Source organism: Ciconia boyciana, chromosome 10 (genome assembly GCF_034638445.1).
Source record: "Ciconia boyciana chromosome 10, ASM3463844v1, whole genome shotgun sequence".
NCBI lineage: Eukaryota > Metazoa > Chordata > Aves > Ciconiiformes > Ciconiidae > Ciconia > Ciconia boyciana.
Genome location: NC_132943.1, coordinates 23,496,488 through 23,512,149, shown reverse-complemented (window position 1 = coordinate 23,512,149; position 15,662 = coordinate 23,496,488). Strand labels below are relative to the sequence as shown.

The following is a 15,662-nucleotide window of genomic DNA, read 5'->3' as shown; positions in this document are numbered from 1 at the left end:
TAGTCCATCAGAAAAACAACACCACTGTTTTCAAAACATTCCTTTAAGATTAAACAGCATTTGTAATTTAATTGTTGTAATTGCTAGTTTCAGAAGCCAAAATACTGCTTATTTTGCTTTTATTATCATTAGAACTGTCAGAGGCAGACAGTTGAACACTGATCTGAAGTTTGGGTGCTGCCAATATTTACAGAGAGACAACATTAATAAACCAGTTGGTGTCTGCTAACGGTGGGGGAGAGGGAGGGGTTGTTGTTTTGTTTTTAAGCACTGCAAGTCTAGGATATATTCCAATCTTTATTTAGGCAGAATGACCAACTGAAGTTAACAGGAACTCAGTAGGGTATAGATCACCTTAGCCTAATACAAGATATGTTTAAGTCAATGTGATTTTTTCCATCAGTTTAAATGCATTTTTAATTTTGTCCTGAGACCTTTTACACTGATCCCTACATACTTCCCAGAAGACTTAGAGGCTTGTACAAAAAATATATAATGTTAAGCAAGTTTTTTGTATATAAAATATCAAGTGTTCACAAGGGGAATTTTGAATATAATTAAACCCAAGTAAAACAGCGTTTATTTATTTTATGCTGTAATTATTTTATGAGTCTCCAAAGACTGTCAAAGAAATAACAGAAGACTGCAGATGATTATAAATTGTAAGGCCAATGCAGCAATATTAGATGATGGCTATGATTTTAAAAATCACATCTTGCTGAAGTTCACTTATTTGTTTTAAACTTAAATGATTTTGAAAAATTCAATTAAACACAGAAAATGTGTTCGGCTTGGAAGGAACTGTCTGACTTCAGAACCAATCTCCTGACAAAAAACGCTGATTAGATTTTTCGTACAGTTACAACCTTTACAGGTATTTCTATGAATTAACTAAAACAGTCACGAGTCTGAGCTTTTTACTAAACAGAATAAATGAATGGGCTTTTTTGGTAGTGGCCAGTGCTGGCTTAATTCTGCTCTCACCTGAAGGCCAAATCACTTTATCAGGCCAAATCATTCTAACTACCTGTTCTGTTTGCCAGTATGTAAAAAGCATTCTGAGAATAAACATAAAGCATTTTACATCATTTTTCTATGTTACATTTTCATAAGCATAAATGCATAATACGGAAAATACCAATATAATTTTCTCGTCTCAGCTAACAGTGGGCATAAAGATAATTTCCAGATAATATTATTGCTTTCTAACCTCAGCTGGCTGCTGCATGGTGAGCAAACGCCCTGTGCTACAGATCCCTAGAGCTGGATGAATAACGGCAACTTCTGAAATTTCCACCCTGAAGGTCTTATGATCAGTGATTGAGCTATGAACAGCACATTGATACATTATTTCCAAGTCAACGTGGGAAGCTTATTATGTTTAATTTAATATATTATCTTCACAATGACATTTAAGCAACATTTCCTAAAGACAATTTAAAATTTTAAGAGAGTACAGATGTTTTGATTACTCAAAACTCATTTGCAAAAGAAAACACATAATTTTTAATTGTTCACAAATATTTTAAGTATTGTTTATAGGTGGAAAAGAAAAAATGGCAAATGAAAAACATTCCCTACCATAATCCAGTGTTACTGTCGCTTGTGTGTAACTTGCTTGTGTAGCTGAAATAGGCTAGAACAGTTTCTAGGTAAAGGTCAGAACCTGCTCTTCTGTGCTGGAACACTGCTCAAAACAAATAATATGTTCCCCAGAGCTCACAGAGACAATTTGGCTATTTTTAATAACCTTCTCTGTCAGCTCTCTGAATCATATTTTACAAACATCTTGCTTTAACCTTACTTGCAATTACTGTGTTATTTGAAAGCGTATCATGTTGACCTTGGTTTGCCGAAAAAAAGAGAGCAATGTATTATTTTGCATTTGCTAAACCTCAAACAAGCAAATAGATACTCGATTTTCATGCTTGCAGAGAAGTATTTTCAAGACATATTCTTCAGGTATAAATGGATCAGAAACTAGCTTTACAGAACTAGCTATTTAATACTTTACTTTTAAAACCAAACAAAGGCAAAAGCAACCTAATTTAAAAAAAAAAAGTTACTCTCTCAGAACTGAATGTGAGTGCGATGTTCCTAATAATGATGGCAATATTTCATAATACTATCACAGTCTGCCACAGAGCTGAATTCTATTATGCCCTATCAGATTTGTGCAATTTCACTGATTACAAAAGAATAACTAAGCTAGGACAACTAAGGTAGTCAAAGGAAAAGGGGCTTTCAAAAAGTGACACTCTCTGAAGTACGTTTTTGTCACAGAGGAACAATATTTAAGCAAACTTTTATTTTAGAAATGTAATCAGATTTGTTTTCGCTTTTAATTGTGGTGTTAAAAAAAAAGGCACTTTGCAATACTTGCTTTATGATTAAAATATATGTTGCTGGGTCTTCTTCCCAATCAGCTTTTAAAACTGAATGCTTCATACCAATTTTTAGCAAACAGGGAACTAAGTGAGAAGATGATTATTACAAAGAGCAGGCTGGTTTTGGCTGGAGCACCTTATGTATTTTTCTTTATTGCTAATGTCACAAAACAGGCACAGCTTGTAATCTACATAGAGCTACTAGTAATCAGCTACACTTAATGAATCATTTACTCATGGATAGGCCAGTGAAAATATTGTTCATTTTCCAATCTGCAGATACATTTCCTGTGTTCTGCCAATTAGCAACAAACTACCCAAAACAGAGGTAGCTTTAGAGTTAAAACACATCCAATACAGGACTAAAACAGAAGGCAGTCTGTTTACCTGCCAAACAGTTGGACTCCCATCACGGTTTTGAGCATATACAAATCAATATATAAATAAAGACTGGGTAGAAGGGTTTTTTTGTTGGGGGGGGTGGGGGGGGTGGGTGTGTCATTCTTTTCACACTTCGTTTGGTGTGTGGTTTTTTTCATTCTTTTCATCCTTTATTGCAAAAATTCAACATAATACCTTACATTTACATCTAGCTTTCATGAATTTTGAGGTCAAGAAAAAATAAGAAAAGTTTCCTCATCGATATGTTCTAGATGTAAAATTCTACTTTTTTTATACTTCTATTCATTTATTTACATAGAACTTTAATAAATGTTAGGCTGAGCAATTCCTTCATTAGCATCAAATTAGTTTTCAATATTACATTTTTAATCATTTTGAAGACAGCCAGAAGCCACTTCTTTACCAGCACATAAACAGGAGAAGGTGGTGCCCCAAGGCTGCTACCTCTGAAGTCAACAGGAAAAAAGACAGTAAAGTTTTACATAGTTTGTATTCTACTGTTAATATATGGATAGCTGCAGAATTACTCAGTCTAGAGACAAGGCTTAAAAAAAAATCGGGAAAAGATAAGATTGGTCCAAGAGAAGAAAAATAATTCCATGTTATTATATTAGAATCAGCATGTTTTACTTACCATGTGCTCTGGGATATTTGCATTTCTATTTATCAGAAATGTAAAACTGTTCAGCTTTATATCACTATTTTCGCTGCATTACTGCCACATTAAGAAAAATATGAGACGCTTTTACTGAAGACGCAGCAATCGGCATTTAAAGAAGGAAATTATACACGTCTATGACAATACACGTCTCCCATGATAGATGACACCCCTCTAAGCACCAGTCACAGACGCTGACGACAAGACACTGCTTACATGTTTGTATTAGCAGTTGATGTCAGCCACTCCCCAGCCAAGCCAATAATGTCCAGTCCTGTGGACAGCTGATTGAAAAAGCGAGGGTGACCTGGAAAGAGAATTGAGAGCAACTTAGAACAGCTCCACCGGTATCTCTCAGGTTTCAGTTTTAAACCGTCCAGGTGTTCTGACAGAACCGACAGTTCTGCACTCCGAACACACTCGCAGCGAAGTTTTCGCAGCAAGCCCTGCTTATGGGCAGGGGAGACCGTCAACCAACAGTCGCGGATGTCTTGTCTGAAAAACCGCTCTGGAGGGAGCTCCTGTATGGAACCACTGGTGTTTACATTAAAAGAGAGAACCTCGTGGCCGACTGAGCCTGTAAAACACCTCCGAACCCCTGCAAGGGCTGGGCTAGCCCATCTCCAGAGGCTCCCCCCGACCTCCGCCGTGCTGTGAACTCGGGGGGGGGCGGTGGTACTTGGCAGTAACAACCTGCAGGTGCTGGGGCCATTTGCATTTGAATGGAGGAAGAGAGGAAGGCTCATCAGCTGGTAATTAGGCTGTAGGGATAAGGGAGGGGTGCGGCGGGGCCAGTTGCTCGCTGCGTGGCTGCGGCGTTTAGCGGGGTCTCTGCGGGAATGTCCCAGCGTGGCGGGACCCCCGAGAGCCCCTCGGCGCGGGCGGTTCCCTCACACGGTTTAGAAGCTGGAGTTCAACTCATAAGCAAAGGCTTTGCTATCAAACTGAAGTCAATCATATTCCTGTATTTCAGCCACAGTTGCTTTAACAACTTTTATAAGCAATAAGCCCGGCTATTGGGGTCTACTTTTCCAGCATGAAGAGATGAAACTCCTAACAAGGGATGACGGGCTTTGAGGGGAGGGGGAAGGTGTCATGATTCAGCCCTCACCTCCGCTCTCTTGGGAAAGGACAGGCAGACACCACACTGGGGACAGCCCGGCCCGAGAGAGGTTCAGCGCTCGACGCCCGGAGGGACCCTGTCACGTCGCATTTGGCTCAACACTGGGAACATCAGCATCTTTTGACATAAAGAAAGAAATGCGATTCTGCTCCGAGCCATGTCGGCGGGAACCTTTTGGAGGCGTGAGCCTGCCGGCGCTGCCACGTCTCGGCACGTCCCGAAGAGGAGGCTGCCGCGGACACGGGGGGAACGCGGAGGCGAAGCGCCCGGGCTGCTCGCGCCCCGGGGAGCCGAGAGGCTCAGGGCTAAAGCCCAGAAATATCACCACGGCTTAGCTATTTGCTTTGCAAATCAGCACTTCTCTCCCTTGCCATGACGCACAGTTTGGGAAGTTATTTTAAGAGACATTTCGCTGACCTCCCAAAGCTGTCAGCGAGCCTGCGGTCTCCTGAGGCTGGGCTGCAGATTCGGCCCCGCGGGCTTTAAAGGGAGCTTCGCCTGGAGAGAGAACGTGAGCCCCTGGGGCGCGGGAAGCCACGGCGTGTGTCCTGGGTCGTCAAACGGCCCGAGCAGCTCTTCTTTAAAGCTGTACCAGGTACTGCTTCGAGCAGAGCTTGTGTCCGATCGGATACCTGCATTTCAGATCCCGGGGACAGGTCCTGCCGGTCCCGCAAAAGCCCCAGGGGCGGCCGGGGTGAGGGGAAGAGCTTGCTCGACATCCCAGTGCAATAGCGGAGTAACGGTGCGAGCACACAGACCGCAGTGACTCTGGCTTTGCTGCTGGCCACCTGTTCAACAACCCACGGGTCTGGGCGTGAAATAGGCTCCCCTTTGATTAAGGGCACAAAATCAAAATATGCCCCTGACACTCCTGAATAAATCAAACCACCATGTAAATGGTAAAAGACAGGAAGCTAACCGCCACATTTGTTGTCACGATGTTGTTCCTTGAATGCACTGCCTTGGTTTGTCACAGCTGCATAACTAAACAGTGGAGAGAGCAGCGCCCCGTCCTTCAGGAGCCACTGCTCGCAGCTGCCTCGCCAGAGGCTATCAGCCGAGAGCCTCCCTCTACGAGCTCCCGCCGCCCCGCCACTTCAGCTCCGCGGCGGGACCGCCGCCCGCCGTAGCAGCGGAGCTCGCCCAGCCCAGCCCAGCCGAGCCCAGCAGCCCTGAAACGCCGGAGCAGGACTGGGGAGGGGAGACGCGGCCCCCGCTCCGATAGCGCTCCAGTTCCTGACCTGCTTGGCTACGTACAGCACTCAGGGCTTGTTGCCAGCCGAGCTTTCTGCTGATACAGATGCAAGACGTTTCAGGCCAAACAGCCTGAAAGAGCGCAGACTTTGCTCTAGAGCCTGGCTGCAGCTCACCCAGTAAAAGAAGTGATTATAAACGGGCATTTCTATCTGATTCAGAAGGACCTGGACAGGCGGGGCTCCTGGGTAATGGGCTGAAATCCACGGGGTTCCTTTATTGATGATTCCTAGGATTTCAGTCTCTTTTTCATTAACCGTCTGGTGAACATAAAGAAGAAAAACTGCAAATTCAGTGTCATTTATGCCCTCATTTACCTAATGATATTGCTCCCCGGAGATAGAGACAGCTCGCATTTCATCAAGTGAAAGAGATTATGTCTTAAAAACTTGTTTCTGGGCTCTGCAAACAGCACCGAGCCCTGCCCGCCGGGGACGGGTGGAGCGTCAATAACTGAAGTTTCTGAGCAGAGACATTTCCAGCGCCCGCAGACAGCCTTGGAGCTGAGCCTCCAGGGAGGCAGAGTCGAGGGCGTGGAGAGGGTGTGGGCTTACCTCCGTGGGCTCAAGCCCGCTCCCTTCACCGTGGGCCACAGAAAAGCCCCAGGAGGGACTCTCCAGAGTAGTGTGCGAGAACCTACCTGTCCTCACTCCGTATTTCAGCGTGTCCCGGCAGTCCACCAGGATCTGCTCCAGGGACTCGGGGTTGTCCGAGAGCTCCAGGTTGAAGCCCTCCATGCCCTCCAGGAGCTGGTGCGGGTGGTGGAAGTCCAGCACTTTGGTGGATCTGTCAAACGTCTTCCTCACGTAGTTGAGGAGGATGTCCACCACCTCCAGCAGGAACTGCATGGTCTGCTCCTCGCCATTCTTGGAGGGCAGCAAATCTGCGGGGCAAACCAGCTGTCAGCGCCTGCTTTGGGAGCGAGAGGCGGAGATGAACCAGCCCCCGCCACCCGCAGCGCTCCCAGGACCGGGAAGCCGCGGCCCCGGCGCAGCCTGGCTGTGGCGGGGCGGGCGCCCGGCCCCCCTTGGCGGCTGAAACCCGCCGCTGCCCCCGGAGCTCCCGGCCCCCCTCGCCCGGTGGGGAAGGGCGAGCCCGGGTCGCCCGCGGGAACAAGGGGGGCACCTCTGAGGCACCCCGGCCAAAAGCACGCCCCGCAACGCTAGCGCTGTGGGGGGCACTCACCGCCCAGGGGCCAAGAGCACCCCAAGCCCGCACCTGCCCTTCTCCTGCAACGCTCCCTGCCCCCCAAGGGACTGATTTCCCTTCCCCACCTCCTCGTCAATGGCCCCGTACCAGCAATCACAGACCGTTTCATTGCTGTTTTACTGAGGAGGAAATAAAATACAAAATTACTCTCCTCCCGGAGGCTAGATCTGGAGTGACCCCAGAGGAACGGCTGGAGCTGAGCTGCAGAGGATCAGCGCAAAGTACGTAAAATTGCATTTCAGGAAACTTGTACGCATCGCCAGCGCGGCTCTCAGCAAACACGCACACACAGACACACACACAGACCTTCCTTCGAAAACAACCAAGCAAAAGCACGGTCTGAACGTGGCTGGGCTTCCAAGGGAGGCGAGGGCAGACTGCTAAGGGACGCGCCCGAGCTGGAGCGAGCAGAAGCTGTAAAGAGCGTTTACCTCTGGCATACAAATTGGAGAAGTCTGTCTCGGTGCGCCGGAACCTGGATTCCTTCTCGCTGTTCTCGCACGCCAGCAGGCTCTTGGAGGACTGCCTCTCCTTCAGGGAGCTGACGATCCGGCCCTTGTCTTCCAGGCTGTTGGTCCTTTGCAGGAACCCTACATTATTATTGCAAGGTGCACAGGTCAGAGTTTTCTCGCTTCCCAACATGTTTGGAAATATCTAAAGCAGCTCTCTAGACAACAGTTCAAAGTGGTGCTGGCTCTGGATCTGACTAATGAGGTCAAGAATAAGAGTATTTATGAGGACTATTTGCCTCCAGGAGGGAGAGCTCAAAATGCCATCAAATGCAAAAACCCAGCCATGCAAAAAACAAATTTTCGTCATTTAGTGCAGTGGTAAATTCTTATTAAGTCGATCAGACAGATTCCACTCCAGTAATCAGCCACTGGAAGAGAGTTCAGGATGAGTCAATGCTATTTCAGCCTGCAGGCGAAGTTTATGGACCTAGCAGACAGGGGCAATGATGTACGATTAAAATCAGGGCCACTTTCAGTTCTCCTCGTGGTGCTCTCACGCACAAAAGGCATAAGAACAAGCAGCCGTTCTGGAGCAGCCGTCCTGAGAGCGCCCGAGCTCTACGGACACCGGTAGCACTCATCAACCCCACCTTCCTGTTATCAGTACATACCAGCACGCGTCCAGGAGATGCGGATTTTCCACCTGGAAAGATGCTTTGATACTAACACTAATCACCCCTGGGCTCTCCAGGGGCTCCGCTCTCACCGGAGACGCAGCCCTGGCGCCCGGGACCCGATCTCAACTGCTGCCGGTATGTGCAGCAGCAATAATAAATCCCCTCGCCCCAAGAATTACGGCGGTGGGCGCCACGCAGGGCCCGTAGCGAGTAACGAGTCCCGTCTACTTTAACAAGGCAGAGAGAACAATTGATTTTCAGGATTTGATCCACTAAATCCATGCCTGCTAAAACACGCACAGTGTTGGGCTTTTCGTTATTAAAGAAGGCAACGGATTTTGACCTCCCAGGCTGCAGCGAGCGTGCCTGTGTGTTTGGAGGAGACCGTACGGCAGCGCCGGCCTCCTTTGTTCTTTCTTTTCTTTTAAAACAAGTAACAGTTGAAACCAACGCTCGTCGCGGCTGGGGCTGTCCGCCAGAGAAGAGGACTTTGGAGGGAGGAAAAGCAACGCCGTCACTTCGCTCATCCACGTCCCCCGACGCCGCTTCTCTCCAATGCCCTCCGCTTTCCGGAGCCCCGACGGCGAACCGGGACTGCGGGCTCCTCCCGCCGCCGCGCCCGGGCCTCCTCCAACTTGGGCGGGCCCCCGGGGCTGCACCTCCGTGCGGAGAAAAGGCAGCGACACCGAGCCGCCGGGCGAATGGCTCCCGGCACGGTACCTGTGCCTCGGACCCTGCTGCCAGCTTTCGGCAGTACCGAAGATGGAGCCCCCGGCCGGCAGCCCCTTCTGCATCAGTCGGGCACCCTAACGAGCCTCCAAGAGGGTTGCTCGCAGGCAGGTTTGTCTAGCCCATCCTTTCAGTGAACACTTCACATTTTGCCTTTTAATATTGATCGTCTACTAATGAGTTTCTTCCTATGATGCTTTTAGGAATACGAGTTATACGAGAAAAACCTATTTAAGGGAATCCCTTTTCGTGCAGAAATTAAGAGGAGCCGTCCAGGATCGACGACTTTTTTTTCTTTTTTTTTAGTTTTGTTGTTACTGGTTTTAAGGATCCTTGCAGCGATCGCTAGCTCCTGCAACAGCTCGTGCTGTTCGCCTGCTCATTAGGTGGAGCAGCTGATACCGAAGCAGGTGCAGTCTAGACTGAATTCCGGAGCGATCCTCTTTCCCCAGGTCCTGTGGCTTCATTTTGGTTTATTTTTCCACTTGTCTTTCTTCTAGGCTCTCGGCAGCGATGCTCAGTGGGAAGAGTTCCGTGAGAAGAGACGTCTGCAAGAACAGCAGCCCCCCGCCAGAGCCGTGCTCCCTGTCGCACGACTGGCGCTCTTCCCGGCGTGCAGACACACGTCCCGCGGAGCCTCCGGTGGGAAAGGAGGGGGCAGCGCTTCAGGACCCGAGAAAGGCTGCAGTTGCCTCCGGCTCGGCTCGCATCGGGCTCAGGGAGGCCGGGGCTTCGCTGAAGGGTCCGGCCTAACTAGAGCTGCGGCAGGGAGGCGGCGGTGGCAGCCCGCCGGGGCGCGGCGCTCACCCCTTGCCCAAACGACTTCGCGGCGGTACTTCCCCGCCGGGGCTCCCCGGCCCCCTCGTTGTCTACCGAAGCCGGCGGCAGCGGGCTCAGGCGGCGGGGATCAGCTGGGGCCCGGAGCGGCTTCGCACGGGGCCTGTCGGCGTGCGCCGCGTGGGGCCCACGGAGCTGCGCGGCCGCGCGTGGGGCAGCTCGAGGGCAGAGACGACAAGCCTGAAGGGAGGAACTTGCTGCCGCCCGCCATCAGCTCAGTCGGCTGCAGATAACGCGTCGTTCGCCCCGGCCCTTCGGCCACAGCAGTACCTCACAGAGCCGGAGGGCCAGGTACGCGGGGGAGCGCAGCGGGACAGGGGCAGCCCCCTGCTCTGGGGCCGCCGGACCCTCTTGTTCCCCGAGCTCCTCCCCCGGAAGGGTGGGGACGCTCCCCAGCGCCGACCCGCGTCCCGGGCGGCAGGGAAGGACGGCAGCCTGCCCTCGACGGCTCCTTCTACGGCCGCGGGAAAGCGCATGACTGGCAAACCTTTCGTCTGCATCCTACGCGAAAAGTCAGGCCGGTGTAGGAGAGATCCAGCAAGCAAGTAGCAGCGTGTGAAATAGCGTCCGCGCTGCTGCTCCTCTAGCAGCGGAGAGTGCAGCCCTTCCCAGCAGCAGCAGGTGCTCCACTGACAGGTATTTTCATCGATGCGCTTTAAGAGACCGAGTTTTTAAAAGCCGAGTGAGACCGGACTGGCGAGGGAGTCCCTCGGTTCCCAACGTGACCGCAAATCCGGCGTGATTCCACATCAGGCCTCGCACAAAGCAGGCGTGTGACCCCCCTCGGCCTCTCCGCCCTGCGAGGACCTCAGCTTCCGCGGCAGGGACAGACCTGCGTGTCCCGGCCCGTGCCGTGGCCGCCGGTCGATGCACGTCGGTGGCGACTGCAGGAGATCCTGGTTCCCTCTGCGGCCGGGGGGTTCAGCACCGCCTACGTGACTTGGCAGCATAAATCCCACTCGCTCCGGAGCCGAGCCGAGTTTCTAGCTTACATGGCTCCTCTTGAAATCCCTGCGTTGCTCGCCGGGCTGGGAATCATCAGCTGGCGGGGCCAAGCAGCTGAAGGCGCACCTGAGCCATTTTACTACGTCGAGTATTTCCACGGATGCCAAGCAAATGTTAGCAGGATCGGTCCCAGCAGCGATAATAATTGCCGAGGTGGGAGTGAAAGGTCTAGCATGCAATTCCAGACACAGGGGGAAATCTGCCCATACTTTGCCCGCCGTGACAGTTCATTAAACCGCTTTAAAATATGTTCTCTTTTTTTAAGTGGATATGTGCAGAGACGAAGAGCGTGGGGGTGTGGCAGCGGCAGGGCTCTTTTCAGGCGGTGGCTTTCAAGCAGAAAGGAAAGGAGCTAATCCTTAAATCGGTCAGTTGTTTGAGAAGAAATGACATACATCTTGGATACGTAATTACTGAAAATGTCAAACACATAATATACAGTACAGGTGGAAGAACCTGCTCATTGTTCAAGACCTGCCTTTTCTCTGAGCTCAACCTTTAATTAAAGTTTGCATTCAAAATTCATCGGTTTCTGTGTGATACACACAGAAAGAACAATTCCGAGGCGCCTGGTTTACTATAGCTTTGTGTTTGCACAATATCTAGGGTCCGGAATGATGTCTTGTGAAAGGTAAGGATGAGGGGATATCATCGGTAATAGTCAAACGTCAACTTGTTTAGCATGTTTAATTAGGATCCTCAGCAAGCTTAACACTTCATTCGATATATTTACCAAAGGTAACCTTCCCTCTCTGTCTTTGTGAAGGTGTGAGATTCAGGTAGGACGGCTCATACGAGCAAAACCCGTGGTCGCAATCGAATCTGATTATTCCGAATCACTGTCACTATTCAGGGTATATTTTTCGTGTAAAACAGAAAAGAGCCAGAAAAGGAAAACCGAGCACCAAACCCGAGCCAAAAATACAGCAGCCCTGCTTGTTTTGGACTCCCTTCACAAAGCCTCTACTACACTCTCTTTTGCCTTTCTCAAATCCAAAATGGTGGGATACTTCATTTTCAGTGTATTCGATCTCACTGAGGGAAGCTGCGATGTCCCTCTGTAACCCCGGTAGTCTAGCAACACGGAACAAGCCTAACGGTGCGTTACTTTATCAGTTCTGCTTGCCGGGCTAAATTAAAATGATGATGAAGAAGCCCATCGCTCCAGCCACTGAAGGGACTGGTAGGGAAACGGTCCATTAAACCCAGATCAGGAGCTATTTATAGAACTAAGCGACTACTCGTTAATGTCGCCTGCGGGTACCAATGAAATCTCTAATAGACACAGGGCTAAACATTCGCACCCCGATTATTTTCCAGTCCAAATTTCCATGTAACAAAACGTCTAGCGAATGAGCTTCGACTCGGCAAGTAGGGCAGGAGGTTTACATTTATCTTTGCTTTGAAAAAAGGCCCGTTTCTCCCGCGAGATAATCCCCCACCCTGCAAAAAAGAGGTAGCTGGGGAAATGGGAAGTAATTTCTATTCGTAAGGGGCATGGGCTAAGCTGAACGGTTCTCCCCATCAGAAAATGAAGATTTGACTGTTTGTCTGCGAAAGCGAAGGCGCTACTGAGAAATCTGGAGAGGCAGACAGCTTGTTATCTGCAAATGAATCTCTTGCTATAACGTTGCGATCTGATTGTGCATTTGTTTCCCTTCCTGCATTTCATGTGCCTGCGCGCTGACTGGCTGCCAGCGCTATCTTACCAGCACAGCAAGCTGACGAATTGCTCTTTAATAAGGCTCTCGTTAATCTTTTTCCCCCAGGAGATCCGTATTTTCTAGTCAGATAAGGCTGAAAAATTCCAGACAGTGAGAGGCGGCCAAACCCCCCCGCTCGTTCCTCGCCGCCGGCCTCCCCGGCGGGCCCTGCGCTCCCCCCGCCGCGCCTGCACACCCCCTTCTATCGCAGGAGGGGCGGCGGGGCCCGCAGCCGTCCCTCCCGCGGCGGACAAGGCCTCGGCCGACGCAAACGCAAGGGCGGGCACGGCGGCCGGTGTCAGCGGCGGGGCCGGGGCCGCCTTGCGGCCGGCAGGGGGCGCCCGAGGCCGCCGCCCGGGGACGGGGGCGATCGGCCGGCGCTGCCCGCGGCGCTGGGGGCGACCCCGCTGCGGGAGGGCCCCGGGCGCTGGCGGAGGCAGGGCGCGTCGCCAAGCGTGGGCGTGTGTGGGGTCGTACGGCGAGGCACGGGCGGACTTACCGCATATCTTCAGCCCGATCTTCCTGGTGCACCCGTGAGCCACGCCGCACCACGAGTCGTAAGCTGCAAGAGAGGACGGAGTCGTTCCCATGGGGCGGCGGGCCTGCCGAGGCGGCGGGCCTGCCCGACCGCCGTGCCGCCCTCCCGACCCCCCGCACAGCCCCCCGCGGCCCCCTCGCCGGGAGAGACGGCTGCTTCCCGAGCCCGGCGGCGCCGGAGCGTGCCGGGCGCGGGGCAGCTGAGGCTCGGGTTGACAGCGAGGTGACACGCTGGCCCGCCGAGAGGAGAGGGACAGGCACTCGGGACCCGAACTCTAATAATTTACTGGCGGGGCTCCAGGGAAGTGGCAGCTTAAAATAAAGTGGCGTGAAATGGGGTCACAAAAGAGTTCAGGAATTAATTGGGTGAAAAATAGTATTTGACTAGATGATCGGACTTGCATGACTGAGCCTCGGCCGGACTGACGAGCCGCCGACGGCCACCGTAGGGACGATCTCGGCCCGGCCCCCGCCCCGGAGCACCCCTGGTGCCCCGCAGCTCGGCCGGGCCGGCTCGGCCCACTATATGGCGGCTCCGGGGCCGGCAGCCCTTCGCCCGCCGGCCGTGCACGCCCGAGGAAACGCCGCCGAGAGGCTCCTGAGCGGGGGCAGCGCCGCGGGCGCGACCGCACCGACGGAGGGGACACGCTCCTTCCCAGCCCCTGTGAGCCGCGGCCCGGCCACGCCCCGGTCGGCCCCAGCTGAGCGCAGGGGAAGCGGGGAGCGAAGCCGGGGCTGAGGTGAAGGGCCGGCAGCGGCCGCGGCGGGCCCCAGGGTCGACCCGGGGGGACGGGGCGCTAACGGGGCCGCGGCGCCGAGGAGGCGTCGGGGCGTGAGGGGAGAAGGCGGCGGGGGGCTGGGACGGGGCGGCTCGGCTGGGCGGGGAGGGCAGCGGCCGGGCCCTCGGGGAGGGAGAAGCGGGGGAAGCGCCTCAGCGCTGCCGGCCGGGCGGAGGAGCCCTCTCGGCGGGGGCGCTGCCCGTGCCGGCAGGCGGGGAGCCCCGGGCGGGCAGGGCGGGGTGCTGCTGTCAGAGGTTATCTCATTTTTAGCCGCCTTGCCAGTTAATTCGATTTCTGCGTGTGACACCTCAGCCGAAGGCAGCAGAGCCTGTCACCCCCGCCTGGAACAAGAGCCGGTGCTGCCGTTCGCCCCCTCCCCCGTTCCTTCCAGTTGCAGAATAATGACAATAATGACTCTGGTGCTCGTGCCTCGTAGCCCTTTCAGGGTAAAACCTCTTCCCCGCTTTGCTATGCCTGACAACCTTTCATTTCTTACTGTTGCCCGCTCTTTGTCTCTGACGCTTTATAGCATCGAGCCTCTTTTTCATTTATTTTTGGTAGGCGACGGTCTGAATTGCCTGGCAGGGCTATAAACTGATTCTCTATCCACCTGCAGCAGCTTCTGCTTCCCACTCACACCTCAATAACTCAAGGCGAATTCAGAGCAATTAGGAATACAAGGCTTTGAAAAGCTACAATTAGCATCCCAATTTCGCTTGATTACAGGCTTCAGCGTAGGCTGAAAGGAAGCTGCAGCATTAGCATTTATAAAATGTAAGGGGGGAACACCCGCTTTAAGGCACTGGTGTAACTTGGCTCTTTTAACTGATTCATTTTCTCCACACCCCTTACAACATCCCGATGTTTTGGCCATCTGGGGGTTCAGTTTATTGTCTAAATCCCTCAAATGTGGCTGTAAGATAAAGGCAGCGCTGGCCGCTGAGGTGGGCTTTTCCTCCCAGCGTTTTATTCGCCACGGACCAACCTCTCCCGCTCCCACCAGGAAGATGGTTCCTTTGTGTAGAGCACTTTCCGCACCTTGCCTCACGGCGCGGAACAGGGCTTCACGGATTTATCGTTTCGTTTCGAAATTGGTCTTTCCAAGCCTACGTGGAGAAAGCCTCCAAAATACTTTAAACGAGGAAAATATTAAAACCTACTTGTGGGTCGTAAATTAGTTGGGGTGGGGTCCGGAGCGTCGTTGGAGGACGAGGGAGCGGAGGAAGCCATCCCTTCAGAAAAGCCCCGGTCCCCGGAGCCGGGGTTTCCTCCGATAGTCCTCTGAGGGGTGGGCAGCAAGGAATTTGCTGGAAGGAAGAAAAGGCGGTTTTAGTAGTCTGGTCTCCTGGAGAACCGCACCGGAGTCCCGCCCGGACGCCGGCGGGCGGCAGTCCGCAGCTCCGCGGGAGCCGCCCAGGTCCCGGGGCGACGGCAGGACGGGCCGGGGCCGGGCGGGCAGGAGCCGGCCGCGCAGGAGCCGGCCGCGCCGGGACCGCGGGGCCAGGCGCAAGCGGCGCTCCGGGAAGATGCCTCGACAGGCTGAAGAGCGAAATCGTCCCTTCCCTGGATGCCGAGGCGCTACCCCCCGCGCCTGAATGACGGATTTAGCAGAGCATGAAGTCTGTCGCAATTATAGCGGTGGCCGCTGAGCAGGGCAATTATGTGGCTCGCGTCAGATGGAAACCAACGTGCAAGGCGGGCTTCGAAATTACCAGCCCAAACGACCTACAATCCCGAACGGAGCCCGTTTCTGTGCGTTACCATCCGATCCCCAACCACGCCAGGCTAAGCACTCAGGAAAGACTGACAGACAAACCGCCGCCACCACAAAGGTGCATTTTGCCCAGGTCCAATGACAGGCGTCACACATGTGTATTCGCACACACACGCTTCAGCAAATGGGGACCAGT

General features: G+C 52.7%; 1 protein-coding gene across 1 annotated transcript in view; it reads right to left on the bottom strand.

Moving 5' to 3' along the window:
* Positions 1–14,982, bottom strand: part of GAD1 (glutamate decarboxylase 1) — a 29,905-nt gene extending 14,923 nt beyond the window's left edge. The window contains exons 1-5 of the mRNA XM_072874374.1: positions 14,913–14,982; positions 12,936–12,998; positions 7,465–7,623; positions 6,465–6,707; positions 3,664–3,754 (exon numbers count right to left, since the gene is read on the bottom strand). Coding sequence (XP_072730475.1) covers positions 3,664–3,754; positions 6,465–6,707; positions 7,465–7,623; positions 12,936–12,998; positions 14,913–14,982 — 626 coding nt within the window. The remainder of the gene's footprint in view (positions 1–3,663; positions 3,755–6,464; positions 6,708–7,464; positions 7,624–12,935; positions 12,999–14,912) is intronic.
* Between the last annotated feature and the right edge of the window lie 680 nt (positions 14,983–15,662).